The sequence below is a fragment of the Phyllostomus discolor genome, chromosome 5 (genome assembly GCF_004126475.2).
Source record: "Phyllostomus discolor isolate MPI-MPIP mPhyDis1 chromosome 5, mPhyDis1.pri.v3, whole genome shotgun sequence".
NCBI lineage: Eukaryota > Metazoa > Chordata > Mammalia > Chiroptera > Phyllostomidae > Phyllostomus > Phyllostomus discolor.
The window spans coordinates 65639673-65667389 of NC_040907.2; the positions used below are offsets into that span (position 1 = coordinate 65639673).

Consider the following 27717-nt stretch of genomic DNA (forward strand, 5'->3'; position numbering starts at 1 on the left):
CTTAGTACATATGTGGGTGCTTAATAAAGATATTACTTGTTGAAGAAATGAACACAATGAACAAATAGATGTACTTGCTCATTGAGGTACTAAGTGAAGAATTTTGCTCTACTGGTAAGATCATCCTTTATAGACAATGTCCTGTGTATTTTGCCTTTTTTTTCTGCCTATTGGTTGCTTTATCAGGAAGATAATGTGTTTAACCATTGGAGGTAGACTTTGAACACAGAAAATTATAATTTATGCCTCTGTAAGCAGTGTATTGCTTAGAATCTCAGGGATCTACAGAGAAGATTAGAGTTCTTTTTTAAGAATGAGATTGCATAGTTATCCAGATGTCCTTGGGATTGGGGTTTGATCTTTTGCCCAGTTCCTCTCCTGTCCTCAGTTACAGTATACTGCAAGTTTGTGCACTTATGGAATAGCTTTGGAACTGCTTTTCTCAGTCCCACCCTTTGGATCAGGGCTGGCTACAGGCCAGTCTCAAAAAGACCTAAGACTACAAAACTAGTAAAGCTGTTATTTCTAGCCCCTGAGCAAGACCTTTGGTAGGGGTTATAAGCAGAAATCTATAAATAGCATTCTAGGGGACCTTTCAGCTAAAAGTGCTGTGATAATCAGTTGAAAGTCTTAGACCAAAAACAAGGATGCTGGGAGAAACATAAAACTCAGAAAAGTGGAGCAGCAGAAGATATCTTAAGAAATGAGAAGGGGAAGAAAAACAAAGTGAATGTTATGTTCTGTTAGCCAGAAGTGAGTCATGAGTAGTGAGCAAAGAATTAATGCTAGTCATGGTCTACCTATGTTATGCAGGGGAAAATCCACATATTCTAGAAAAAATATATAGGTAATAAGCAGCCTGAGCCATCACTTCTAGATGTGATTATCTAGAAGATGTGATTATCTTAAAATTATCTAGAAGTCTCCATAAAGTCTACATGGAAATCTTTTTGCTTCTTTTGTTACTTTATGGGCACTGCTGCCTTTCCTCAAAAAGTAGTGCAAGGTGATGTACACTGAGTACTTTTAACTACATTTTATGATCTTTAAAAGTTGTCTTTATAGTATGGTAAGGATATATTCTAAAAGTTAGTCTGTAAATCAAGTACTGGAACATGTCCTGAGAAATAACTTAAATGATAGTTGCCCAGAACATCTCATAAAAAGCCTATCTAACCAGGTGTGATTAAAGTGCCAATAATACAAAGCCACATTAAACATAAACAGCCCTTTTTAAATTCAACATAATAATTACCAGGCACTGAACAAAGTGATTTACATACATACTTTTAATTCATTCTCAAAGCACTATGAGATATATATATATATATATATATGTATAGTCTATACTCATATATATATATATATAGTCTCTCTTTAATGATAGAGGATACCTAAGAAAAAAGTATTTGAAAGCTTACTTGGGTCACAGCATTGCCACCAGGATATGAATTCAGATCCAAGTGACTCAAAGCTCTTACTGGTTACTACTATGCTACCCTAACTTTATAAGTCAGAAATATTTGTGTACTTTATATACCAGACAGTGTGCTAGATTTTCAATAGAATTCATACCATATATTTTAGCGGAACTAAGGATATGTGTTCACTGTAAGATAGGATCATAATAAGTGCTACAAAAAAGGTAGATATAAGGATAAAATTACTGTGGGGGCAAAAAAGTGGCATTCATATGCAGTGGTTTACAAACAGTTGTTTATATGGTTGGGATTGTTTGGATTTGAGTTTCTTTTTAATTATTGATACAAGTTCGTAAAATGTATTTGAGGTTAATTTTTTTTTTTAATAATCAATAACAGTTCACAGAAGAAAAGCTTGGCCAGGCAGAGAAGACAGAATTGGATGCTCACTTAGAGAACCTCCTTAGCAAAGCTGAATGTACCAAAATATGGACAGAAAAAATACTGAAACAAACTGAAGTGTTATTGCAGCCAAATCCAAGTAAGAAACATTTTATCTTTTACCTACTTTATTGACTAATCCTATTAAAAGATACTGTTAGTTTTTTTAATGTTGGAAAAAGTTTTCATTGCTATTAGAAAACACTTTTTTGGTTTGTGGCTTTGAGGTTTATGGTTATTTTTTACATGACTTGGTGAAGAAGAAGGTGATAAACCCTTCTTTGTGTATCCGCAAACAAATTGACAAATACCATTTTTCAGGAGTTTGTAGAATCTTCTGTCAAACCCAATTTCAAACAGTGACTTTAAATTTTAAGACTTATAAAACACTGTGAAAATAAATTAATTAATCTTTTTCATCTAAGGGAGAATTATCCCTAAATAATTAAGGGGAAAATTATAGAAAGTTAAATAGTTACCAATTATTTTCTTTTTTAAGATTGTATTTATTTTTAGAGAGAGAGGAAGGGAGGGAGAAAGAGGGAAAGAAACATCACTATGTGGTTGCCTCTCACACGACCTCTACTGGGGACACCTGGCCCGCACCCAGACATGTGTCCTGACTGGGAATCAAACTGGCAACCCTTTGCTTCACAGGCCAGCACTCAACCCACTGAGCCACACTAGCCAGGGCATATTTGTGTTAATTTTTATGTTTTTACATAAATTATTCCAATTGATTTTCTGACGACTCCAAGGTTTTCCAGAACACCCAACTAAATAATATTGCAAATCAGGTGCACAATAATTGTTTATTAATTGAAACTCACAAGTTAGCATTTTGTCCAATGTAGTATAGCTAATTAAACAGGAACTTGCTAGAACCAAGTGTATCTACACCCAGTCTTTTCACTATGGGCTTCACATATCAAAACTGAAGGACAAAATAAATATTGCATGCTTTCCTTCCCCTTTTCCTCAGTGTTATTGTGCCCATGGTGTAAGTGCCATAAACCATGGCACTTACTTTTAGATACTAACTTAAAATTACAGTTTTGTTGCTATTACATAAAACTCAAGCACTACACTGTTAGTAATTCTGTGCCGGTTTATTTAAACTGCAGTGACTTCTTAACTAAGCCTTTTACACTTTGAGTGAGGCCTAGTCTTTGGATACCATGTGGTATTTGTTATTCATTTAAGGCTATTTAAATTATATACCATAGAACCTAAAAAAATAATAATAGACAGTTTTCCTCTTATTCTTTGCTCTGTCCAGAGTTCCTCACATGTATAGTCTGTTCTAAAATATGCTTTCCAGATTGGCAAATAAATTCATACACCACTGGTAAAAGGAAATGATGTCATTATAAAGAAGTTACAATGGTTTATAAATACCATGTTATATTAGTGTTTTATGTTGGAAGTAGTAACAGAATTCTGTTTTTTGTTTGTGCTCTGGTTACAAAATTACTTAGATTTTGTGTTTTCAAACCCAACTCTTTTCCTGTAAGCCCTGTCATTTTTAGTATATGATTTTTCAGAATGTAGGGTTTTTCAGAAATATGTGTTGAATTGGAGCAGAATTGCCTACATATATTTAAGACTTACTGAAATGAAACATGTATTTAAAATATACCAAAGTCTTACTAACTGAATGAAATCAACATGAGATTTATACTTTTGACCAAATAGATAGAAAGCAGCAAAGCTAAGCATTACTCTCAGTCAGAAAAGGAAATTCTGAAATTTAGGCAACACCTTTTAAATGATTAGTTTTGAACTGACACTTTGGTTTTAACTAAGTTAATGGTTTTTAAATTCCTGCTTAAAAACTCTTCTGATGCTGCACCATTGCCACAAAAGCAGGCATTGTTCCAACAGCCTGTTATGTTTTTATAATTAAAACTTTTGCCAGCTCCTCAAGTGTTTCTCTATTGGTTCAGTTCATCTTTGAAATTTCAGTGCACTGTGTAAAAACTTATACTTAATACTTATGGAGGAATTATATAAGATGCTTAAAGGGACATATTTAACTTCTTTTTGGATTATAATTTTAATTTACGAGGTCTATCCAGAAGGTATCCAGCCATGTAATATGAAAAATAGAGATATTTATTGAAGAAGGCACAATATACAAGAAATGTACATAGGACAAGGACATCTCAGTCCCCTTCAAAGTAGGCACCTTGGAACCTCACACAGTTCTCCCAGTTGCGTCAGCTGCCCTATCATATTTCCTGAATCTCATCCAATGTCTGAAATCTCTTCCTTTTCAAAGGTGATTTTAGTTTTAGGAAAAGCCAGAAATCACAGGGTACCAAATCTGGGCTGTAGTGGAACTGAGTCATCTGGGTGGTACGATGTTTCACCAAAAAACAGCACAAGACATGATACATGTGCAGGCATATGGTCATGATGAAGCTGCCAATCACTGAGTGCCCATAGCTGTGGCCTTGTGAATCATACGAGTAGTTTCATTAGAGGAATGTTGAAGCTTAATGCAAAATTTGATGGGGATTCATTGCTCCACTTGCTCAGTCATTTTGAATGCAACAGCCACACAGTACACATGCGCACTCAGTGGCATCTGTGGCCCCCAATGACTAGTACAGTGAAGTTGTTCATACATGCATATTCCAGTCCACTCTCCTTGGCTGCCAGGTTACATTGATGTAGTGCAAACCATTCTTGTTATGTTAATAATGGCTGGACTTTTTCTAGACAGACCTTGTATATTTTAATCATTGTTTCTGGAAATATGGACTTCTTATTTGTCTCTGAAATACCTCGTTGTTACACAGCAATATAAATGTGAATTTCTTGAATAGTACACTAAAACGTTTATTCATATTTTTTGTTTCCATTTATACTAATGTTCAATAATTGCTTTAACCTTTGTCTTATATTTTAATCTTATTTTTAATGGTGAAATATTTTGAGTGAATACATGCTCAGAGGTATTTATATATCTATATACTTTACATATAATAAAATAAAGTTAAGCCAAGACATCATATTGCTGATCTCTGTAGATTATTCCAAGCCTGGATTACTTTATTCTTAAACCCCCATGCCTATATTTAGACTGTAGGAGGGAGAGAGAGCTTTTGAAAAGCAAAAGCCCAAAAAAGGTGTCAGAAATATGTGACTCTTGGTTCTTCTAGGTATCTTATATTCATATTTTCATAGTTGGGAATCCCTGCTTTTGAAATTATAAACATATCTTCATAATTATTAGACATATGAATGAGGCAAAGGCAACTTCACTAGATATTAAGTGAATACTAACCCTTTTTTGGAACTTAAAAATCTCATAAATTACTCATATAATAGTTTTATTTTAAAATATTTTTGTTCTAAAATATTTTTATCTTTTTTTAAATTTTTTAAAGCTTTTATTTATTTATTTTAGAGAGAAGCAAAGGAAGGGAGAAAGAAAGGGAGAGAAACATCCATGTGTAAGAGATACATAGATCAGTTGCTTCTCACACACCCCCAACTGAGGCCCTGGCCTGCAACCCAGGCATGTGCCCTGACTGGGAATTGAACCAGTGACCTCTTGATTCACAGGGTGGCACTCAATCCACTGAGCCACACCAGCCAGAGCTATATTTCTAAAATACTAAGTTTCTTAGAGCTCTATAATACTCTAACATATAAATAAAAAATTATATATTAAGATAAGTACTTGAAAGCATGCTAATTTCATGTTAATTTTACAGGGTGATAAATGGGTAGCAGTGGAACAAAGCACTCTGTTAAATAGTTTTGCTTTTTTGAAATTATTGGTGATTTTAAACCTTTCTTGTAGATGCCAGGATAGAAGAATTTGTTTATGAGAAACTGGATAGAAAAGCTCCAAGTCGTATAAACAATCCAGAACTTTTGGGACAATATATGATTGATGCTGGGACTGAGTTTGGCCCAGGAACAGCTTATGGTAAGCACGAGGCAAAAGATCTGTTAACAAATATCTTCACTTTTAGATTTTTATGATTTAAAGACATCATTAACATTTACCTAATATTAGTGGGATCACTTTTAACTTCAATTTTTTTATGTCAAAGTTTTGGGTGAAGTGAGAATTATGAGTTATAAGTAAGTATGTACAGTTCAGTTTAATATGTAATATACAGGGCCCAGCAGAAGTAACGCCTGCTTGAGTGTGGTTGGTAGGATAATAATATGGGTATAATGATTTATAGTTTTAATTTGAACATTTCACCTAAAATGTCATAGGGTGTGTTTGAGTGTGATATTGTTATATTAAAGAATTACATGCTTATGATTTTGTAATAAAAGATTTTGTAATAAAAAAAGGGCATTATTTGTGCTGGACACTGTATTTAAGGATATATTGTTCTGAGATTTCATACAGTCTTTCTAGGCCTGAAAAGTTAAATGAATCCTTAGTTGCACTCCCACTGAATCTTGCAACACCTCTGCTGTGGTACTTACAGCATATTGCCATTTTTGTTTACATGTCTCCACTATTTTTTTTTTTAAGTTTTCTTGAGGGCTTATTTAGTTCTATAGAAAAGTACCTGGCACATAGAACTGAGTTTGAATGGATCAGTAGTTCTATTAGTTTGAGGTTCAGAATATACCCAAACCAGGACCAGCATCTTGGTAAGGGCTAGGTTGGGAACCTGAACAGAGTATGAGTATGTGCAGGTCGCATCCCTGAGGATCCAGAGCTTCAGTGGACCGTAAGTGTTCCACCAGCATAACTCACTAAACTGTCTTATACAATATTGGCATTAATACAAAAATGTTAACAGTGGTTATCTCTGGATGTTTGTACTACATTTCATTTCTATTTTCTTCATACAGTTTATTTTTTATAATTATGTTTTACAGTTTCTCCAGCTTTGTTGTTATACCGACGTTTTTAATGTATAACTAAAGCTCAAAGTTTTATACAACTATCCTGCAAATTGAATTCTCAACATAAGACTATTTTAGATTTCTGTAGCTTTTTCCCTATTGTTCATGTCTAATAATTCTCTTTATTAAGACTTCTGCAAGAAATTGGTCCTTAAATGAATATGAAATGATAAATAAATGATTTTCTACATAAAGTCCTGATTTATGAAATAACTCATACATTCTAGAACTAAATGAACTTAAACTTTAGTAGTTTCCTTTTGTCAAATAGAAGTAACCTCAGTACTGTGTATTGAATGCCACTTAATCTAGTGACTTTAATCTAGATGTACAACTTTAAAATTTTTATGTTGTGTTCTTCAAAATACAATTTTTTCAGAAGTTGAAAAATAATTACAATTTCTATAGTTTTGTTTCTAAAGTATAGCTATGAAATTTAGAAAAACTTTATACATTAAAGAGAATTTTTATTGCCTGCTTGTGCCACAGATAGATGCTGGAATCATAAAGGTATAAGAAGGAAACCCAGCCCTTTTCCTTCACCAAATTGAAGGCTTAGTGGAACATGATCATTTGAAACGCTTCTAAATTTTTTTCCTTTTTCAGTTCACTTAATCTGTGTGCATTTCTAATAATTCTGTTGAATGTATCCTGATTATTGGAATTGGGCTTTGTGAATCTGTATTATTAATTGATAATTGGCTGACAATTGAGTATTCTAAGCATTGAGCTAAGCACTATACAATATAAATATTCAGTAAATCATCACTTTGTATTCTACTTATAAGGTAAATTCTGTTATCTGCATTTTAACAATAAGGAAACTGAGTTTTAGAGAGGTTACATAATCCACCCATGATCATACAACTACTAATTCAAATGTAGATCTGTATCCAGAAATTGAGCTCTTAACTACTACTTTATATTATTACCTTTTTGATATTACTACCTTTCTTACCAGTCAGATCTAATCTCATCCTAACATGAATTAAGGTCCATAAAATTAAAGTGTATTAGAGAGAGAAACTGGAAGTAGAATCTTGGTTTTGTGGTTCCCTTTTCTTTCACTCTGTTTTCCACAGTAGTCATCTTTCAAAACATGATTTTTCTTTAACCGAAAATACAAACATATACTGTTATTTATAGATACTTGAGATTAGTGCATAAATATTGAAACAGGTCAAATTTTGACTTGATCTACTTATAAAATTTTAAGCATTATACTTCTATAAACGTATCTATACTATCTGAGTTGTGACCGTACATACTTTTTAGTATATCCATCCTCTTTTGTCCCACAAATAGAATTAGTACAGTTAACTATGATAAGGAGTTTAGATTTGTCATTTTTAGGTCAATATTTGTCATTTTAAATTCACTTTTAAAATAAAACTGCCATAAGTACAGTTAATTGTATTTGATTTTTACTTAAGTAAACAAGTGACAACTATAAAGCAGATCAAATTGCTGATTTATCTTAACATGATTCTGTTTTCTGACATTACCAGACAATAGTAAAAAAACTTTTTTTCCTTTGTAGGTAATGCTCTTATTAAATGTGGAGAAACACAAAAACGAATTGGAACTGCAGACAGAGAGCTGATTCAAACATCGGCTTTAAATTTTCTCACTCCTTTAAGAAACTTTATAGAAGGAGATTACAAAACAATCGCTGTGAGTTGAAAAGTGTTTCCATTTTTAGTAAAAAAAATTTAGATAAATACTTACAGTTTTTAATGAATAATTTGCCATCCTCATGACTGTATAGATACCATAGATTACAAAATTTAAATAAGCTAGCTAGTTGTATATTAAACAGAACACAAACCTAAAAGAACAAAGGACTGTTGATGATATGGACTCCTTTTTTGTGTCCCTCTAGTGTTATTGAAATACCCTTATATCCATTCTTGTTTATTGCCAGCACTAAAATCTGCAGAGTGAGGTTTCTGCAATGATTATAAAAATATGGCACAAAATATCTTTGTAGTATAACCATGTAACTATACATTTAAATTGGGAGCCAGAAATCTAATTATTAGAAGCTATATTTCTGGCTTTTAGACTTTCTATTATTTTTCAGTTTAATTTGTTTTTTAAGTGATGGAGAATGGAGATTTAGGTGGGGCTTGTTTTGGTTTGTTTGTTTTTTTAGATTATTGCAAGACTTTTAAATATTAGGTCAAACTTTGCAGATTTCTTATTATAAAATATTGCAGAAACATGTTTATGATGAATTTGTCTCGAGGTAAAAGTATTTGGCCTGAGACAAAGGAAAAATCACCAAATTGAAATATGATTTAAAAGATAGTAGATTGTCAGTAGGATGACATTTGATGTATGAAATCTAAGAATTAATAAACAGTGCATTCTTATAATTTTATCTTTTTTATAGAAGCTTGACATTCCCATGAGGAATTCTAAGATACCATACAAATATTTGTTCATTATTTATCTATACATTTAAAATTCCACTTAGGAGTAATAGAGCTGCTTTTGTGATCATATAAGCACATGTGATCATACAGGGTATCAAGCATCTTTACCCTAGTCCCACACTTCCTTCAGCATAGGCACTTTCTAGATAAACTGTAGCAGTTTGAAGTTTTTCAGCCTGGGCACTTACGATATTTGGGGCCAAATAATTCTTTGTTACGGTAACTGTACTGTACTGTGGGATGTTCAGCAGCATACCTGGCTTCCCCCAGTGGATGCTAGTAATATCCTTCTGCCAGTTGTGATAACCAATAAGATGTTGCTAGATATTCCCTGTGGGGCAAAATTCCAAAATATTAAAATTAATACTCCTTTGTTTCTACTGTCACCTGCCACCTTTTCAAGATATCTATATGTTTCTATCAGTTTAAAATTGAAAACAGTAGGAAAAGGGAGTCAGATATTCAAAATGGTCAATTTAGGCCAGTTTTGTAATTATAAATCTTAGTTTATCAGATGATTCATATCTTTAATGGAATATAATACTTTAAAGGTGTATGCTTTTAGTGGATTTCAACATCATTAGCCTTTATCTTTTTCTTTCCTAAACTTACAGAAAGAAAGGAAACTATTACAAAATAAGAGACTGGATTTGGATGCTGCAAAAACCAGACTGAAAAAGGCAAAAGCTGCAGAAACTAGAGCTTCAGTAAGTAGTGTTTTTTAATTAAAAATGAAAAATTTAGGTTAATAACTTTCAAACTTGAAGAATATCTTACTAACATACCACACAAGCTACAGTATGTCATTAAGACTAGAATATGACTTCAGAGTGTTGTTTTTGTATTTTTAAACAGACTACCTGAACTCAATACATCCAAATCAGTGCAAAGTAATCATCAAAAGGCAATATTCTTATTTCAGTGATACCCGTGTTGCTAAAAAAAACAAAAAGTATGAACTCCTCAAGATGTGTCATGTTATTTAAATATCCTGACTCACCACGGATGGCAAATAGTTTTTTTGGAGATAGATTTATTATATTTAAAATAGAAAAACAAATAGTAATTAAGATGAGAATGAATCAGATTTGAGAAGGCTGGTGTGTGGCTTAAAAAGTATATGTGACTTCCATTCCACATGTGACTCAAACCGACTAAAGGAGTTGACACCAAGAGTAGTTCAAACAACATTCAAACAGTGACATCATAAACTTACAAGTGGCTATTTTGGAGAGGAGGAAACTTATTTGGGTAAATAAGTTCTGGTATATTTTTCATAAAAATAACCTCTGATAAAATTGAGTGGGTATATATTAAATATAGTAATTCAGTGATTATGTATATATGATTGTTTCAAGGTTTTATTTATAAGCTTCTTATTTAATCTAACATTTGTACTGTTTAAATCTTTATTCCAAAGTTTGAAGAGGTTAATCAGATATAAATTGAAACACCTTTAAGATAGTACAGTATAAACAACTCTGAATTTATTAGCTAGTAAATTCATTCTTAATTTGAGCTAAGGGATATGTTAAGAGCCTGATATCCCCAATGCCCTCTGTTCCCAACTCGTTACCATTTCCACCATTAAGAATCACTCATTGCCTTAAGGAGCATATTAGCACAATGCTGGTAAGTCTGTCATGGCTCTCTTGTTTTGGGAAAGAAAAGGTTGAGACTTGGTTTTGAATAAAATTTAAAATGGATACCTTGGTTTTAGACAGTGATGTCTTAGGAGATTACCCCAGTCAATACCTTATATATGAGCAAAATATTTTCTTCTATGTGGTTCCCCTTTTGGAGATCCTGAATTAATTATTGCAGGAGAAGAGCTATCTTTGACAGGACATAAATTTATAATTCACTATCTTCTCACAGTTATCCTGACATCATCATCAAGAACAGTCTTAACTTCCTTAAACAGGTTTTTTGTAGAATCAGAACTTTAAAAATGAACACTGTAGTTAGCAAGAGACTCAGGATATTTATTTCTAACTGCTAATAATAAATTTGTATAGTAAAATATAAATTGGTTTTTAAGATACTAATTTTCTAATCAGGAAAAATGTTAAGATAAATAAGGGTCGTACTTGAACAATGATTAAAATTTTAAAAATTTTTTAAATATGTCATGAAAAAAAAACATAAATAAGGATCATTTGGAAATAAACGTTTGACCTAGAACTGAATCTCTTTATTCAAATGGCCTACATGTTCCCGGTGATGATTGTGGAATAAGAATACCAGTACAAAACTTCCTTGAACAAGTGCTATTGCAGGATAACGATAGTCTACTTTTTTACCTGTAAATATGACAGGAAGCTCATAGATTTAACAATATGCAAGGTCCTTTGATTATTCTAAGTTATTTTACCACTGCTATTAAAATATATAAGAACTAAAAATAATAATAGACAAATTTGAGGGATGTTACCTTTTGGTATATCCAAAGAAGATCTTCTGTCAGTTTTTCTGTCCTGTGTATTGTTGAGGACAAAATTTTTTCTATGAGAATTTACATTTAAACTAAAACTGAAAGATTATACAGATGATTTTATTCAACAATTGCATATATACACAGCTTTTCTAGAATGTATGTATTGCATAAAACAAAATTTAACTGTAACCAACTATTTAAAATATTAGCCTAGACAAAATTTATACTTCCTGATTTTAGTTGTGTTCTCTCCCCCTAGATAACCAACTTATTTTCTTCAGAGACTTTATAGTAGCAAGTCTGAAATACTTTGAAAAGGAAAATTCCTTTTAGTTCTTTACTGCATAAAGACTTGAAGCATGTCTTTATTTTGTGGAGTGTTTTTCTGTATTTCTCTTTTGGTTTTTTTGTTTTGGATTTTTTTTTTGAGAGAGAGTACAGAAAAATAGAAACTGCTAGAAGTTTGGGGATTTGGGGTTTTTTTTTCCTTCTTTGACACATTTCCTGGTTTCTAGTTGGCAGCTGAAGTGGTTACTCTAACCTCAAACTTTCTTTGATTTCACTTATTTATAAATTTCCATGGGTTATTTTGTGACTAGTTATTCCTTTACAATTAAAGTTTGGGATGTGTGCATATCAGTACTTTTCTTTTTTAAGATTTTATTTATTTTTACACAGAGGGGAATGGAGGGAGAGATGGATAGAAACATCAATGTGTGGTTGCCTCTCACACGCCCCCCTACTGGGGACCTGGCCCCGCAACCCAGGCATGTGCCCTGACTGGGACTCAAACTGGCGACCCTTTGGTTTGCAGGCCTGTGCTCAATCCACTGAGCCACACCAGCCAGGGCTCAGTACTTTTTAAAAAGTATCATTTACTAGTTTTTGTGACCTTTTTAAAAATCTTATATTTACTGCATGTTAATTTTGTACAGGGTGCTTTGTTGAGGAGTGTTCATAAATAAATAATGCAAAATCTTTGCTGCCATTTGTCCACAATCTCATAATAGATTGAACTTTTTAATAATTTAGCCATAGCTATAAAATATTTATGCCTGTATCCAATATTGCTGCTTTACTAACATGTTTTATTAGCGTTAGTAACTAATGGTTACTAACTACTAATGAAAAATGGTAAAACAACATCAAAGGCATTTCTGAAATATACCAATTGAGAAGAAACAGAAAACCTATTTGAATGTTTCTCAGTGAACAAAAATAGTTTTGAAAAGAGTATAAAATTTATGTCAGAGAAACAAAGACACATATAACTTCTGTAATTAAATTTTGAGGCACTGATATTTATTAATCTAATCCTTGTCTTTTTTAAAAATTATTTTAGCCCTGACTGGTATGGCTGAGTGGATTGAGTGCTGGCCTGTGAACCAAATCATTGCTCGTTCAATTCTCAGTCAGGGCACATGTCTGAGTTGCGGGCAAGGTCCCTAGTTGGGAGTGCATGAGAGGCAACCACACATTGATGTTTCTCTCCCTCTCTTTCTCCCTCCCTTCACCTCTCTAAAAATAAATAAATAAAATTATTAAAAAATTATTTTAGAGTTTTGTTAATGGTAGAGAAAAATCTGGTTTCAAAACTCAACATTTTAGAGGTTTAGACCTCTGTTACTTTTGTGTAGGCAAATGGAAAATATGTCTTCAGGTAACATAATGCAGCTAATTCGTCTCTCTGCTCACTTAAGTATTTCCATAGCAGTCTAAATCTTTAATCTGTAAAATAAATGAATTTATAGTACCATCATATAACCTTAATTTTAAGGCACATATATTAGGATCTGAAGTTTACTAAAAATACAAGGGTTGACATGCCTTTCATATTTCTTCAGGGTGTGCCAAGATCTGGCTGAGGCAGATTAAAAGAGAATGTGGTTGATGGTATTATACATTCATAAAATAGAAATGATCTTTAAATAGGAAAACTGTGGGTAGGCATAAGGGCTTTCATAGGTGAAAATTTAATAAAAATAATAGATAGTGGTGGCAATTTTTGAAGTGATTCATTATCCCTAAATGATTCTAATTTAAAATCAAGCTAGCAAAACCATGTTTTTAATCTTTGTAATTTGAATCTTATGGCACATCGAATAGGCACCCCTATAAGCAATTCCATAGAACAATATAGTTTTTTTTAAGTAGAAAATAATTTTATCAGCTGTTTTAATACCTGTTTGTGTGTTCTTTATTGTGCAGAAATAACTTGTTTCACTGTGTTCATTGGTATAATGTGTTCTTTGTCTCTTACCTATGTATTTAAGCAACTAAACTCAGCTCGTCTTGAAGGAGATAACATTATGGTAAATTTCTCTTACATGCTCAACTTCCTGCATGTAAAATGGCTAAAGGTTTGTTGGCCTACTGTGTTTTCTATGTCTTAAATAAAGTGCCTTCTCTTGCTATCATCTGCATGTAAAGGTCTAAAATATTCATAGCCATGCATTTATTAGTTTAACAAAACATAGGGAATACCAGCTGAAGTATACTGGAACTAAAAGAAAAGAAAGCATGTGTTTTTCTGAAATTTGTGTAACTGACAGATTCAGCTATGCCAAATTCAGATTTTAGAATCTGAGTTTTCACATAAATTTATCATACCTTTTATACACAATAAAAGATGTTAATTTAGCTGGCACTTTATATGTTCACTTTGGCAAAGAAAATTAACAAAATTTACTTCCCTCTAAGAAAGGTATAAAATATACAGATTTATTTTGTTTTTCATCGCCTTTCATGTTCCTTTAACCTTCCCCCAAAGTCAACATAGAATTAATTTCTCTTTCAATTTCAGGCCAAGACAAACCCCAGTAGGTTAGGTATTTCTGTGGTGGCCATTCCCATTCCCCATAGAGTGCCAGTTCACTTAAGGAAGTTGCAGAATAGTGATAACCTTGGGCAAGAACTGAGAGTGAGAAGTGTTATATAGTATCCAGTGTATATATTAGGCTTGATTTGAGGAAATTTTAGAGTATTACATCTTATTATTTTTTTAACAAAATAGAAATATGAAAAATCTGAACATTGCCCAAATCTTATAAATGTTAGTTAGCCAAAAAAGATTTATGAGTATTTGGTATTATACTCCTAAATACAGTACATCCATAGAAGTGGCTTGGAAACTGCAGTGTACTTAATAATAAATTGGCAGATAACTGACTGCTTTTAGGCCTAATATTAGCATTGAACTAAAAGCAGCGGGGGTTGCAGGGGAGAATATATGAAGCCCTGGCTAAATGAGGGCTTTCCTTAGATAGCAAGAGAATGCATTCATTTATTTCCATTCTCCTATCTGTAGGTTAAATTGAAAGTGTAGGACTATTTCTTCTAGTCATTGGTAATTTAGTATATAAATCATAGATTTTCTTTTGTAAAAATATCCTAAACAGTTAGCAAGACTGTTTCATTTATTAGGCATTCGTTTTATTACTGATATCATCAATTTATAGTAAGATGTATTTAACTGTGATAATTTTAAATTTATTATATCTCTAGTTTATTGCCCCCATCCCCTGCCCCAATGGCTATGCCAGTGTTCAGTGTCCATTTATCCTTGCTTTATTTTAATTTCTTAAAGTTCTAGAATTTTAAGCCTAAGTGAAGAGTTACAAATCATATGGTTTAAACTTTTCATTTTATAGACAAGAAAACTACAACTAATACAGGTTAAATATTCCCCATTTTAGAAAACTGTTATTCTTTCCAACTCAAAGAATTAGTATAAGATTCAAAAATTCATAATATTTATATGTTTGAAGGCATACTTTCACAATATATTAAGTTCTAAATTAGTTACTACTGTATTTAATCTGCCAATGTTCTGGAAAAGGAGTATACCATTTGAATTAAAAATTCACATTTCTCTATACTAGTTGTAGAAAATGTTAAATTCCAACTTTCTTTCATACTGTATATTTCTCTCTAATTTTTAATGCTGGCTAGATTTGGGCAGAGGAAGTGACAAAAGTAAGTAAATTATTAAACTACAGAATTATAAAACAAAAACTTAATTGTCATTTATTCAGAAAATATTGGTCAGTAACCATGGGGCCAGTCACAGTCTTTGTTACTGTCTTACAAAATCTGAAAATGATTATGGAACACTCAGGTCCACAGAGCAATAGAACAATGCTGCAGAGATATTGTTCGCACATACTATTGATAACTGTTATATTAAGTGGTAATCTTTACAGTGCCTTGCCAGAAGACAGTTTAAATACTTGGTTTACTTGTATGACTATTAGTATAATATAGTTAACACCATGTTGTCTGTCTTCAGAGGACTGAATGTCATATGTCACAGAAATGAGTTTTCTGGGTAACTAAAGCTTGTTCTCCTAGCACCAAAGCTAATTTTTCTGGCATTTTAGTTGAAAAAATTTGTAAAAAAAGTATTTTACTGTTTCATTAAATACAGGATAACATATACTTAATTTTACTTAAAGTTAGGGTCTTTATTGTGAATATCCATTATGTGTAAAAATTGGATCTGTTGTTTGGTTTTGAAGTATGTTATCTTCTCCCTCAGTGTCATATTGTGACTTTAATTTTTTTCTTTAATTATATTTTATAGATTATGCTAATACAGAAGTCTTGATTTTTCCTCCTTTGTCCCCCTCCACACAGCACACCCTACTCCCTCAGGCAGTCCTCACACCATTGCTCATGTCCATGGGTCATGCATATAAGTTCTTTAGCTACTCCATTTCCTATACTGTACTAAATATCTCCAAGGCTATTCTGTAACTGCCTATTTGTACTTCTTAATCCTCTCACCTCCTCCCTCCCATCTTGCAACCATCAAAATGCTCTCCGTATCTATGATTCTGTCTCTATTCCTCTTGCTTGCCTAGTTTGTTTTTTCGATTCACCTGTTGACAGATTGCCATTTTATTGTTCATAGTTTTGTTCTTTTTCTTGAATGAGTCTTTTTAACACATCATATAGTAATGGTTTGGTGATGATGAACTCTGTTAGTTTTTTCTTGTCTAGGAAGCTCTTTATCAGCCCTTTGATTCTAAATGATAGCTTTGCTGGGTAGAACAATCTTGTCTGTAGGTCCCTGCTTTTCATGACTTTGAATATTTCTTGTTAGTACCTTGTAACCTGCAAAGTTTCTTTTGAGAAATCAGCTGACAGTTTTATGGCAACTCCCCTGTAGGTAACTAACTGCTTGATGCTTTCAAGATTCTCTTTTATCTTTAGCCTTTGGCATTTTGATTACGATGTGTCTTAGAGTGGGTGTCTTTGCATCCATCTTGTTTGGGACTCTCTGTGCTTCCTAGACTTACATGTCTATTTTCTTCATCAAATTGGGGGAGTTTTCTTTCATTATTTTTTCAAATAGAGTTTCAATGTCTTGCTGTTTCTCTTTTCCTTCTGACTCCCCTATGATGCAAATGTCTGAATGCTTGAAGTTGTCCCATCCCAGAGGCTACTTACACTATCTTCATTTTTTTGGATTCTTTTTCCTTCTTGCTGTTCTGATTGGTGTTTTTTGCTTCCTTATGTTCCAAGTCATTGATTTGATTCTCAGCTCCATCCACTCTGCTGTTGTTTCCCTGTAAATTGTTCTTTATTTCAATTAGTGTATCCTTCATCTGACTGGATTTTTTTTTTACATTGTTGAGGTCCTCACTAAGTTCCTCAAATATCCTTATAACCAGTGTTTTGAACTCTGCATCTGATAGATTGCTTATCTCTACTTTGTGTAGTTCTTTCTTGAGTTTTGACCTGTTCTTTCATTTGGGCCATGTTTCTTTGTTTCCTCATTTTGGCAGCAGCCTCCCTGTGTTTGTTTCTGTGTATTAGGTAGAGCTGCTTTTACTCCATATTTTGGTAGTGTGACCTAATGTAGTAGGTGTTCTACAGTACTAGTGTTACAGCTTCCTCTATCACCCAAGCTGAGTACTTGAGGTGTGCCCTTCTTGTGGGCTGAGTACACCTTGCTCTTACAGTTGAGCCTTATAGCTGAGCCCAATCAAGGCTCAGCTGTGCGAGGGCATGGTAGTGCTTTTTTTACTCAGGCCAGTCAGCTACAAAGACTGGCTGTGACTGCTGACCACCAACCTCGTCCTCTGTAGTGGATCAGCTGTGCGAGGGCAGGGTGATGCTCCAATGTGGTCCATAGCTACTAGGTTCTCCAATGCGTGTGCAGGCTCTGGGATTTCCCAGCTGGTGCAGGCCAGGGTCAGCCCCTTACCTGTGTTTTGCCCAGGGCCACCTTGCCTGAGCTATAAAGCAGTCTGAGATGGCTGCTATTTGTGCTGTGCTTGGAGATTCCTAGGCAAAGTCAAGCTGTGAATCTAGGCTGGCTGCTACTAGTGCTAAGCCTGGAGCCACTTAGCAAGAGGTACAGGGGCTGGGGGTTTACTGAGGCTGTCTGTTGCTTGTTTGATAGGTTTAGGAAGTTGTAAAGAATGAACAAAGACCAGCTATTCATATGGAAAAGTCACAGTTAACAGTTTGGGTGGGCCCATAAGTTGGGTGGGACAGAGTGTCAGGGGATCAACAGAGTTGGGCAGTGTTAGCCAGGTAGGTGGATAGAACCTGCCTTCTGGCTCTGTGGCTCTCAGGGGATAGGGCCGAGGAACGGGACAATGGCCTCTGCCCACCTTTCCATCTGGGAGAAAGCTGTCCACCTGGCTCACACCTTGATGCCACACATGTAGGTTCCTCCCTGTATGCCACTGGTGCCTTTCAAGCTGCTACCCCAGTGCTGACCTCAGGGGGAGTGAGTCTAAGTCCATGTTCTTTAAAGGGAACTGCTTGGAACTCCAGAAATTCTTTCCACTGACTCAATCTCCACTGGTTTTTGCAGCCAGAAGTTATGAGAGCCTCCCTTTCTGGCACCAGAATCCTGGGCTGGGGGGCCTAATGTGGGGCTGGGATTCCTCACTCCCGAGATATTCCCCCCAAATTTTTATCCACCACATGTGGATGTGGGACCAGCCTGTTCCACATCTCCAACCCTCTTACCTGCCTGGATGAATGTGGTTTCTTTAATTCTGTACTTGTCAGACTTTCATTAACTCAATTTCTGATGGTTCTGAGTGATGGTGGTTCTATATTTTAGTTGTAATATTGATGTGGTTATGTAAGGAGGCAAGCCGTGTTCCTGTGCTGCCACCTTGACTGGAAGTACACTGCTCTCAAACTGTCGCTTTTAGAAGCTGTCCATATGACTGCTACCAGCCTGTGTTACCATTTCTAATCTTTTTGGGCTGGGTAGCCCAGGTAACTAAGAAATAGTATAATAAATAATGACTTTAGTGCACATTTTTTTCAAATGTCATTGGAAGTCTTCTGAAGCATTTTTCATTTCTTTTTATGCTCAGGCCTACCAAAATCTGACCTCAGATGAAGATGTACTGGGGATTGAGGGCAAGTGGTAATTGTGGCTCCTGATTTTTAATAGTTTTATACACTTTAAATTTTCTATTTTCTTCACTCTGTAGGATCACTGACTATACAGTCTGTTCCATGCATAGCTTATGAAGCTCTTGATTCTGTGACTTGGAGATCCAGTGTGAAATTCTTGGCATACGCTCTCATCCCCCTTCATAGAATCCATTCATCAATTAGTTATAGTTTCACCCAGGCCTCTGATTTCTTCCTGAACACCTAGCATGAAAAGATGGCAGAGTAGTAACATGGATGAGAAAACAAGTTAACAAGAAAACCAGGGTCTCTTCACTTTGGTTAGCATGCAGGTGTACCAAAAAAATTCTGATTTGATTCTGCAGTCTCCACAAGTTTGGGAAATATTTGATGTAATGGGAAGAAATTCATGAAACAAATATTTATATTACTTGCGTATATAAGTATGAAGGAACTTAAAAAATATATCAAAATTGATTTGGGCAGTTTTCTCCTATAAATCTCACTTTTGTTATAATTTTAAAACGTTTAATTTTAAAAATTTATATTTCTGGAATATTTCAAGTGTTAAGCCCATAGAAAAAAGTAAGTAACACTGACCAAGTTTGTCACTGCAAATGTATGACCTAAATTTCTAGCTGATATCACAGACCAACAAATTCTTGCCCTTTTTCCAATTTGCTTTGGAAAAGAACTCTTCTTGCTTTTTTAACCCAAGTTACAGTATCATATGCTCTAGATCAGTTAGCCCTGTAGCAGTAATTCAAAGCATTAGGTCTTTTTCCTAAAACTCTACATCTAAATTGTAGAATTTAAGATAGGGAATGAGATCTTCTGCAGGACAGAATAAAAACCCTTTAAAGTTACTGTCTTTCTTTTAACCCTTTTTACCTGTCTAATATGGATCATTTTCTTTCTAGGTAAATTGATTACACCAAACCTAATTTCAGTTAACCTCAGCCTCTCAGATTATTTATGACGAATTATGTGTTGAAGTAGGAATGATTTGGGACTTTCATCTGTTTGCATACACTGAAACTTGTTTAAAAAAGAATTGAGATTCTTTTCCTTGCTGTCATTTTCATTTTCTAAATATAAAGTCTAGATGCTACTGAAGAATGACTTCCTAGGTTTTGTAACATAGTGCCTTTCTTCACAATTAAATAATTAAATTTTATTCAAACATGGAAGACTGATCTCTTGTCCTTAAGATCATTTTATATTTAGTGTTTTGGCTTTAAAACATTATTTCCACCTCAGACTCAAGCTTCTGGGTCACTTTTAATCTGCTACCCAGCATCCTTGCTTATACCTTGTACAGAAATATTGTCATTTAGTAAGCTTTTCTGCCCTTACTATTAAAGGCTATTAAAATCAAGTTGTACTTGCACAAAGATCTACACAGAACTCACCTCATTTACTTCCTGTGGATTTGTTATGGTTACTTCTATTAATCAAAACTTTTTTTGTATTCAAGCAAGCAGAACAGTAAATACTACAAATGTAACACCGAAGTGATTGGTTATCCTTAACATTCCCTTAGGAAAAACATTGATTTTTTTCATCTTCTGGGGTTTTTTTCCACTTCGGACTAGCTTCCAGATGAAGCTTACTTCAGCCCACTTATCAAAGCATCATGTATTCTGGCTTCAGTCTAGTAACACTTAATTTAACACTTAATAATTTAAGTTTATAAATCCAATCTAGTAGTCAATTCTTAGTCCCCTCTGCCAGCTCTGTTGCCAATGAAATGAGTAATTATAGCAACTGGTTATCTAATTTGCTGCTACTTCTGGTTGACTGGTTCACTAAGTTAATTATTGTCACCAAGGGTGAAGGAAAGGGAGATGGGGTGTGAAGGAAAAAGTTCAGTCCTTGTTTTTATACTTAAGTATTGTAATTACTTGGTTGGGAGTGGGAAGCTATTTTTTCTGGAGAGGTAGAAAATATCATTATAATGACATTAGCAATGATGATTCCCAAGGAAAGAAAGCTAACTATTTTGAGTGACCTCCTCACTTATACCAACCAACTCTTGCTAAAGGTCTAAGAAGATGGTTTTTGCGAGTATTTATTGTCTTTATGTCATGCTGATTTTTTAGTGAACTGTTTTGTCCCAGCACTAAACCTTCCTTAATGGTTGAAGCTAGTAGTGTTGTACTATTACACACACACCTTTTTCCAGCTCCGAGTTTAGGGACTTTATCTAGGTAGGAATATTTTACCATGAAAACCAACACATTAGTGCCTTTCTTTCCTAGAAAGCCAGTTTACTTCGGCACACCACTTATTAAAGGTCACCTAAAACTTGGCACCTAGGGTATCTTACAGATGATATTTCTGCTTAAAACATATTTCATGCAGAGTTTGGCAAAAAACTAAAAAGAAAGACATTTATGGAGAAAAAAGAATGCTTTGAAGGAACCTAAAAACTATATTTCTAGAAACAAATGTATGTTTGGTAACTAAACTCAAAAAGTTAAAATCCTGTAATTTCAGTCTGAAGTAGTTCTTTGAGATTAAAGGCTATCATTGACTTCAAAGTAAAGTAACTGTAGTAATAATTGAGAACTTTTAGAAATACATTGATTGTCCCACAGTAGTTTTTCTAGGCTTTAATGTGTATGTCTTTAAGCTTTGACATTAATAGAGTCTTTTGAGTCAAGTACTAGTAAGGAATCAGTTCTCTCTAGGTTGAGTAATACAGAAAAACTAAGGTCTAGAAACCAGGAACCAGTTTAGATACAAAGCACAGTCAGGGAATTGCCAGAGTATCATTTGGGGTTTCTTTGGGGGATTTTTATTTTTTAAACAGTCTTCACAAATGTATGTAAAATGGACTAAATCCTCTAATTGGGGTTCTAAAACTATGTTCTGATTTAAGTCTGAACAGGAATTAAGAATAACTCAAAGTGAATTTGATCGTCAGGCAGAGATTACCAGGCTTCTGCTCGAGGGAATCAGTAGTACGCACGTGAGTGTTTATTTATTGGAAATTCATTTGGAACAAAAGACTTTGATAATTCTAAGGCATTTTGGGGGAGAAAACCTGAATTTCCTTTTTAGTCATTTATCAGAAATTTAAACTGTGATACTTTTATGATATATAAAGAAATGTTTTAAAATTTTGCTTATACCTCATCACCTAGTTCTCTCACCATAATCAACCAGTTGTTGGTTTTTGTTTTCTAAAGAGTTTGTTATTTCACTGTTAACCAAGGTTCATCTTAATAAGTCTAGTGGTAAATTGCTAAATAGTAGTGATTCTCCTTGACTGCAGTGTTGTATTCTGTTTCCTCTTATGATTTACCACTTTAAATAGATTATAAAGCTGAAAAGTGACTGTCTTTCCTCTACAGGCCCATCACCTCCGCTGTCTGAATGACTTTGTAGAAGCCCAGATGACTTACTATGCACAGTGTTACCAATACATGCTAGACCTCCAGAAACAACTGGGAAGGTGGTAATTTCCTTTCACACATGAAATTTCTGGTAGAAGAAATTCGGATTTTTGCATATAAACTAATAATAGAAGTGAAGATTAGAAAACTTAAAGGCTTTTATTAGCTTGCTTAAAATCAGATTTTTAAAAAGAAAGTATGTATCAGACTTCTGAGGTTACAAAAACATTTTGAGCTCTTTTGGCACAGAAGAATGTTAAGAGGTATGAAAAGATAATTTAAGTGAATACCTTTTCAGTGTTACAGAAAGAAAGCTTTAAAAGTATTTGAAGTTCACTTTTCTCTTGAATATCTTTGCATTGGTTGAGGAAGATAAAGTAAATTGACACATAGCTGCCCCTAGAGATAAATTTGTACTTACTCACTACTCACTTGTTCACTGTTTTTTAAAAAGGGGGATTGGAATACAATGTAAGACTTCAAGTCCATTGATGTTACTACTTTGAGCATCATAATACACATTAGCACAAGATGACAAAATGTAAAGCATACAGCTCATTCATTCATTCAAATATTTATTAAATACTTGCCAAATATTTACTCCATATTTAAAGTTCAAATATCATTGAACTATTCTATATCATCAAAACTTGGCAAAAAGAAATGTTAAAATTGCTTATTACCCTTATGCAGCTCCTTATATTATAAGCTGACACTGGAAATACAATGATGTATAAGACAAGTATAGTCTCTGCTCTCATAACACAGGACATAGGTGGGCAGACCATGTGATAACTGGCAAGGTAAAAGTACAGGTTACTGTGAGGGACATCTAACTGTGACTCAGGTGGTTCAAGCAAAGTTTTACAGATGAAATTATTTTAATAAGAATAACCTAGATGGCCCTGGCTGGCATGGCTCAGTGGATTGAGCAAGGGCTGCGAACCAAGGTATTGCAGGTTCGATTCCCAATCAGGGCACATGCCTGGGTTGCAGGCCACGGCCCCCAGCAACCGCACATTGAGGTTTCTCTCTCTCTTTTTCTCCCTCCCTTCCCTCTCTAAAAAATAAATAAATAAAATCTTTTTTAAAAAAAAGAACCTAGATGAACACAGGGACAGGGATGTACAAGGAGGGGACCCCAAAACCCTGGGATTTATGTATTAAAAATTGTACATTTACTCTTACATGTTTAAACTTTAGTCACCTTCAATGGACTCTCCATTTGATGCAATGTTCCTATGAAGACATTTTTTTCCACAACTCCAAACAGGTTTTGAACTCATCAATGTTGATGCCTTTTTAGTACTTCTGAGGTTTTTTTGTTTCACCTATTCCACATCAGCAAAACATTTCGAGGACTTTTTCATCCAGGGAAACAAAAAAAAGTCACTTAGGATGAGATTGGGTGAATATGGAGGATGGGGTATGGGCGTCACACCATTTGTGGTCAAAAACTGCTAAATATTGAGCATGGTATGAGCCAGTGCACTCATAAATCACCCATCATGAAATATGCAAACACATTGAGTCTTCAGACAGCTTCTCAGAACAACACCAGGTGGTACACTGATAACAGATGGGTTCCTACAACACTCACCCAGCAGGGGAAGCCTGTACCTCAAGGGACCAGCCCTCCAGAAGATAATTCCTGGGTTATTTGGGTCCCCCTTCATATGTTCCAGGCAAAGGAAGAATACAAGGTGGAGCAAAAGTAGGTTTACAATTGTTCATATGGAAAAATAACACAATAATTAATAATACAAGAATAAATTTCCATATACTCAAAACTGTACGTGTATAAAAGGGGCAGAGGAAAGTGTGGCAAGTTCAGGGAACAAACAGGAGTTTATTCTGGTTGAAGCATAATATCCCAGTTAAGAATGTGATGAGTGAAAGCAGGGCCATGTCATGAATGCCCTTTAAACTAGGTAATGTAATGAGTTTAAGATTTATATAGTGAGCAACTATGAAAGCAGGGGAATGATATGTAACATTTGAAGAAGGAATATCAAGAGAGCATATTTCAAGGAATTAGACGAAAAATGCCCTTATAACTTGGGTGTTCCTTTCTGCATATTTATCTTTCAAAACTAGACTTAGAACAAAATCAGGCACATTTACAAAATCCATTTTAGATCTCAAATATGAGTTGCAGCGTAATACCAGTAGTTATTCTGATAGGATTTAGAGAAGGATTTACACTTGTGTTGTATCTGAAGTTTTATTAGTGGTATTAATATCTGAAAGCACATACCACTTTCTTCCCCACATCATTACAATTATTTTAAGCCCAAGGCACTTTAGCACTTCCTTTTCACTTTGTCCTAATAGCCTGGGAGTGTGGCAGAGGTGTTGCTATTGTTACCATTCGCACTTGCTTTCTGTGCTTAAAGCCACACAAATGCTTGGAACTCAGCCATTCAAACAAAATCTAGTTACTGCTGCACTTTAGGATAAGCACAAACATTACAAAGTGAAACTAGTGCTATTATTCTAGGAAATAATGTCTAGCTTGTCTTTTTGCCCTCGGAGAATATTCCTGGTAATGGCCAATGACAGAGTGTGGGAGAAATTTTAGGTCTTTAATTTGTTGCAGGTTATGCTTTTTAAGACAGTATATAGAAACATTCAAATGCAGAACTTGAAAATCATCCAGATCCACACTTATTTCTGAAGAGTAGAACCAGGTTGTCATGCCAATGACTCTATTAACAGGGTTAGTAGTAAGTGAATAACAGCAATCACTTACTAAGGGCTTTTCTTAGATACCTCATATGTAATAATGTTATCGTTCTCATACCAGGGAGGTAGGTATTATTATATAGAGGAGAAAACAAACACGACTCAAAAGAAGAGTAAATGTATATTATCTTTAAATAATTGGGAGTTTTTAACATATCAAGTTACACCAGGAAGTCTATGGTTTTTTAAATGTTTCAGTAAAAGTTTTTAGAAGGTTAAATTGGCCTTTCAGGTTTTTTGGTTGGTTGGTTGGTGTTTGTTTTTACCATTAATTCCCCAAAATTGACATAGTTAGACCTCACGGGCTAAACAAAGGCTAAAGATACTAATAAATTTGGTTAGAGACTTTAAAAACCCCTCTTGTGGGGAGAGAAGGCTCTTCTTCATCTTCAGAAATGTGTATATTTAATCACCACTGAGGACTGAGTTCACTCAGGAAGGGATGCTGGGAAATGTGTTCTTTAGAGTGACACCTGAATTAGAATTTAATTTTTTTATCATTAGAACTCTTTTTCCATCAGAGAAACATTTGCTTTTAATTTTTAAAAATGCATTATTCTAAGTATAAAGGATATAATGTAAACCAAACAGACCAAATCCCTGCCTTTGTGGAACCTACATTTTATCTGTGGGTAGAGGGGAATAGAAAATCAGTGTATATGTGAATATATTAGGAGGTGATAAATGCTATAGAGAAAAATACAACAGAGGGTACCTTGGTTAGGGGCAGAGGTTTTCAGGAGTTGGAGAAGATACAAAGAAGCTGTAAGAAAACCAAGTGTACAGACATCTGAGAGAAGATGCTCCAGGAAAGGGGTACAGCAAGTACACAGACCCTGAAGCAGGAATATAGCTGGTATGCCCAAGCAGCAGCAAGGAGGGCTCAGCTAGAAATGAATCAGGGATACGGAGCTGAAACACATAGGGCTTTGGAAGCCACTGTTTGGACTTGGGCTTTTACTCAGAGATGAGGATCCTTTGGAGAGTTTTGAGCTCAGAAGTGACATGATTTGATTTTAGCCTCCTACAGGATCATTCTTGCTGCCACGTTGTGGATAGATGTTAGAGGGCAGGGTAGAAGCTGGCAGGCCTGTTTGGAACCTGTGGGATGATTTAGTCACTCAGAAGGTGATTGTGGCTCAGGTCTGTGATAGTGGTCACTTCGATGGAAGTGGTCAAACCCTGCTTGTGTATTTTAAAATAAGTAGAGCCAGCAGAATTTGTTGACAGAGTTCATGTGTGTGAGGCTTGGAGGAGTCACGAATTACTGTAAGAAGGGTAAGCTGACAGCACACTTTGTCATTAAAATATTAACATCCAAAAATCTTTATCCACAGGGGAAGTTGGTAGAAAGTAAATACTGCCATCAAGTGGTGGTATTCAGGAGCTTTGGTTGCTTGGAAAATAAGTAATTAGCCATTTCCTTTTCAACAGTTTTCCATCCAATTATCATTGTAACAACAATCAGACTTCTGTGGCACCTGTACCATCTGCTTCATCAAATGTGATTGGGTCTTCTGCCTTGACTTCAACAAGTGGCCTAGTAATGACCTCTCCTTCTAACCTTATTGATCTTAAGGAGGGCAGTGGCAGCAGGAAGGCCAGGGTGCTGTATGATTATGATGCTGCAAACAGCAGTGAATTATCACTTCTGGCAGATGAGGTGAGTAATGTGGGTATAAGAAGAAAATTGTGTCATAGATTGACATACCTTCTAGTATTATAACAAAATGCAAATTCCTTACTATTTCTTGGAAGTGGTTTATCTTGAATGATTTCATAGACTTCAGATGTTTATAATAACATTTGATGGGACTTGAACTACTATTCTTTAATAAAATAGAATAACAAATATTTTAAGCCTTTAACTGATAAATAACTGGAAATTTCTAAAACTGCCTGTAAAATAATCCTTTAAGCAAAATTGACAAAATGTTGAAACTTCTTTGATAGTGAATATTTGAATTAAATACAAATCTAATGAGTTTTCTATGTGTTTATTTTTAATATAGTAACTGGAAACATTTTTATTTTGTAGGTGATCACTGTGTTCAGTGTCGCTGGGATGGATTCAGACTGGCTGATGGGGGAAAGGGGAAATCAGAAGGGCAGGGTGCCAATTACCTACTTAGAGCTGCTCAATTAAGTAGGTGGACTGTGGAAAGGCTATCCATCGTGACACCCTATTTATATACAATTAACTCTAAATAAAACAGGTTTAGTATCTTCCATGTTAATGTCTTAAGAGACTGAAAAGAGAATACCAGCCATCAGAAACTGGCTTTCTGCCAATAAACTTGCATGGTAACTATTTCATTACAGAATTTATGTTAGAGCTTTCATGCCAAGAATGTTTTCTTACAAAGTTCTCTTTCTACTGAGGTTTCACTAATAAGCAGCTTCTACTTTTGAGCCCCAACTTAAAGCAGAACTGTTTTCTACTGAAGTTTTCATTAATGGCAAGCTTTTTCTTCTATGTAAAATAAATTTATTGTGAATTGCTATCAGTGACTCATTTATTAGGGATAGCCAAAGAATAAAATTAAAATTTGTTT

The 27717-nt window shown here is 34.5% G+C and overlaps 1 protein-coding gene across 3 annotated transcripts in view; it reads left to right on the forward strand.

Annotated features, from left to right (window-relative positions):
• The window catches only part of SH3GLB1 (SH3 domain containing GRB2 like, endophilin B1), a 35649-nt gene extending 7967 nt beyond the window's left edge, over positions 1 to 27682 (forward strand). The window contains exons 2-11 of one of the 3 annotated variants that reach the window (XM_028511730.2): positions 1821 to 1962; positions 5677 to 5805; positions 8293 to 8426; positions 9805 to 9897; positions 13901 to 13987; positions 15579 to 15602; positions 21901 to 21990; positions 22376 to 22476; positions 26597 to 26825; positions 27201 to 27682. In XM_028511730.2, the coding sequence (XP_028367531.1) occupies positions 1821 to 1962; positions 5677 to 5805; positions 8293 to 8426; positions 9805 to 9897; positions 13901 to 13987; positions 15579 to 15602; positions 21901 to 21990; positions 22376 to 22476; positions 26597 to 26825; positions 27201 to 27308 (1137 nt within the window). In that variant the 3' untranslated portion in view covers positions 27309 to 27682. The remainder of the gene's footprint in view (positions 1 to 1820; positions 1963 to 5676; positions 5806 to 8292; positions 8427 to 9804; positions 9898 to 13900; positions 13988 to 15578; positions 15603 to 21900; positions 21991 to 22375; positions 22477 to 26596; positions 26826 to 27200) is intronic. The other 2 variants (XM_028511733.2, XM_028511735.2) reach the window with 2 other exon arrangements.
• Positions 27683 to 27717: the final 35 nt, after the last annotated feature.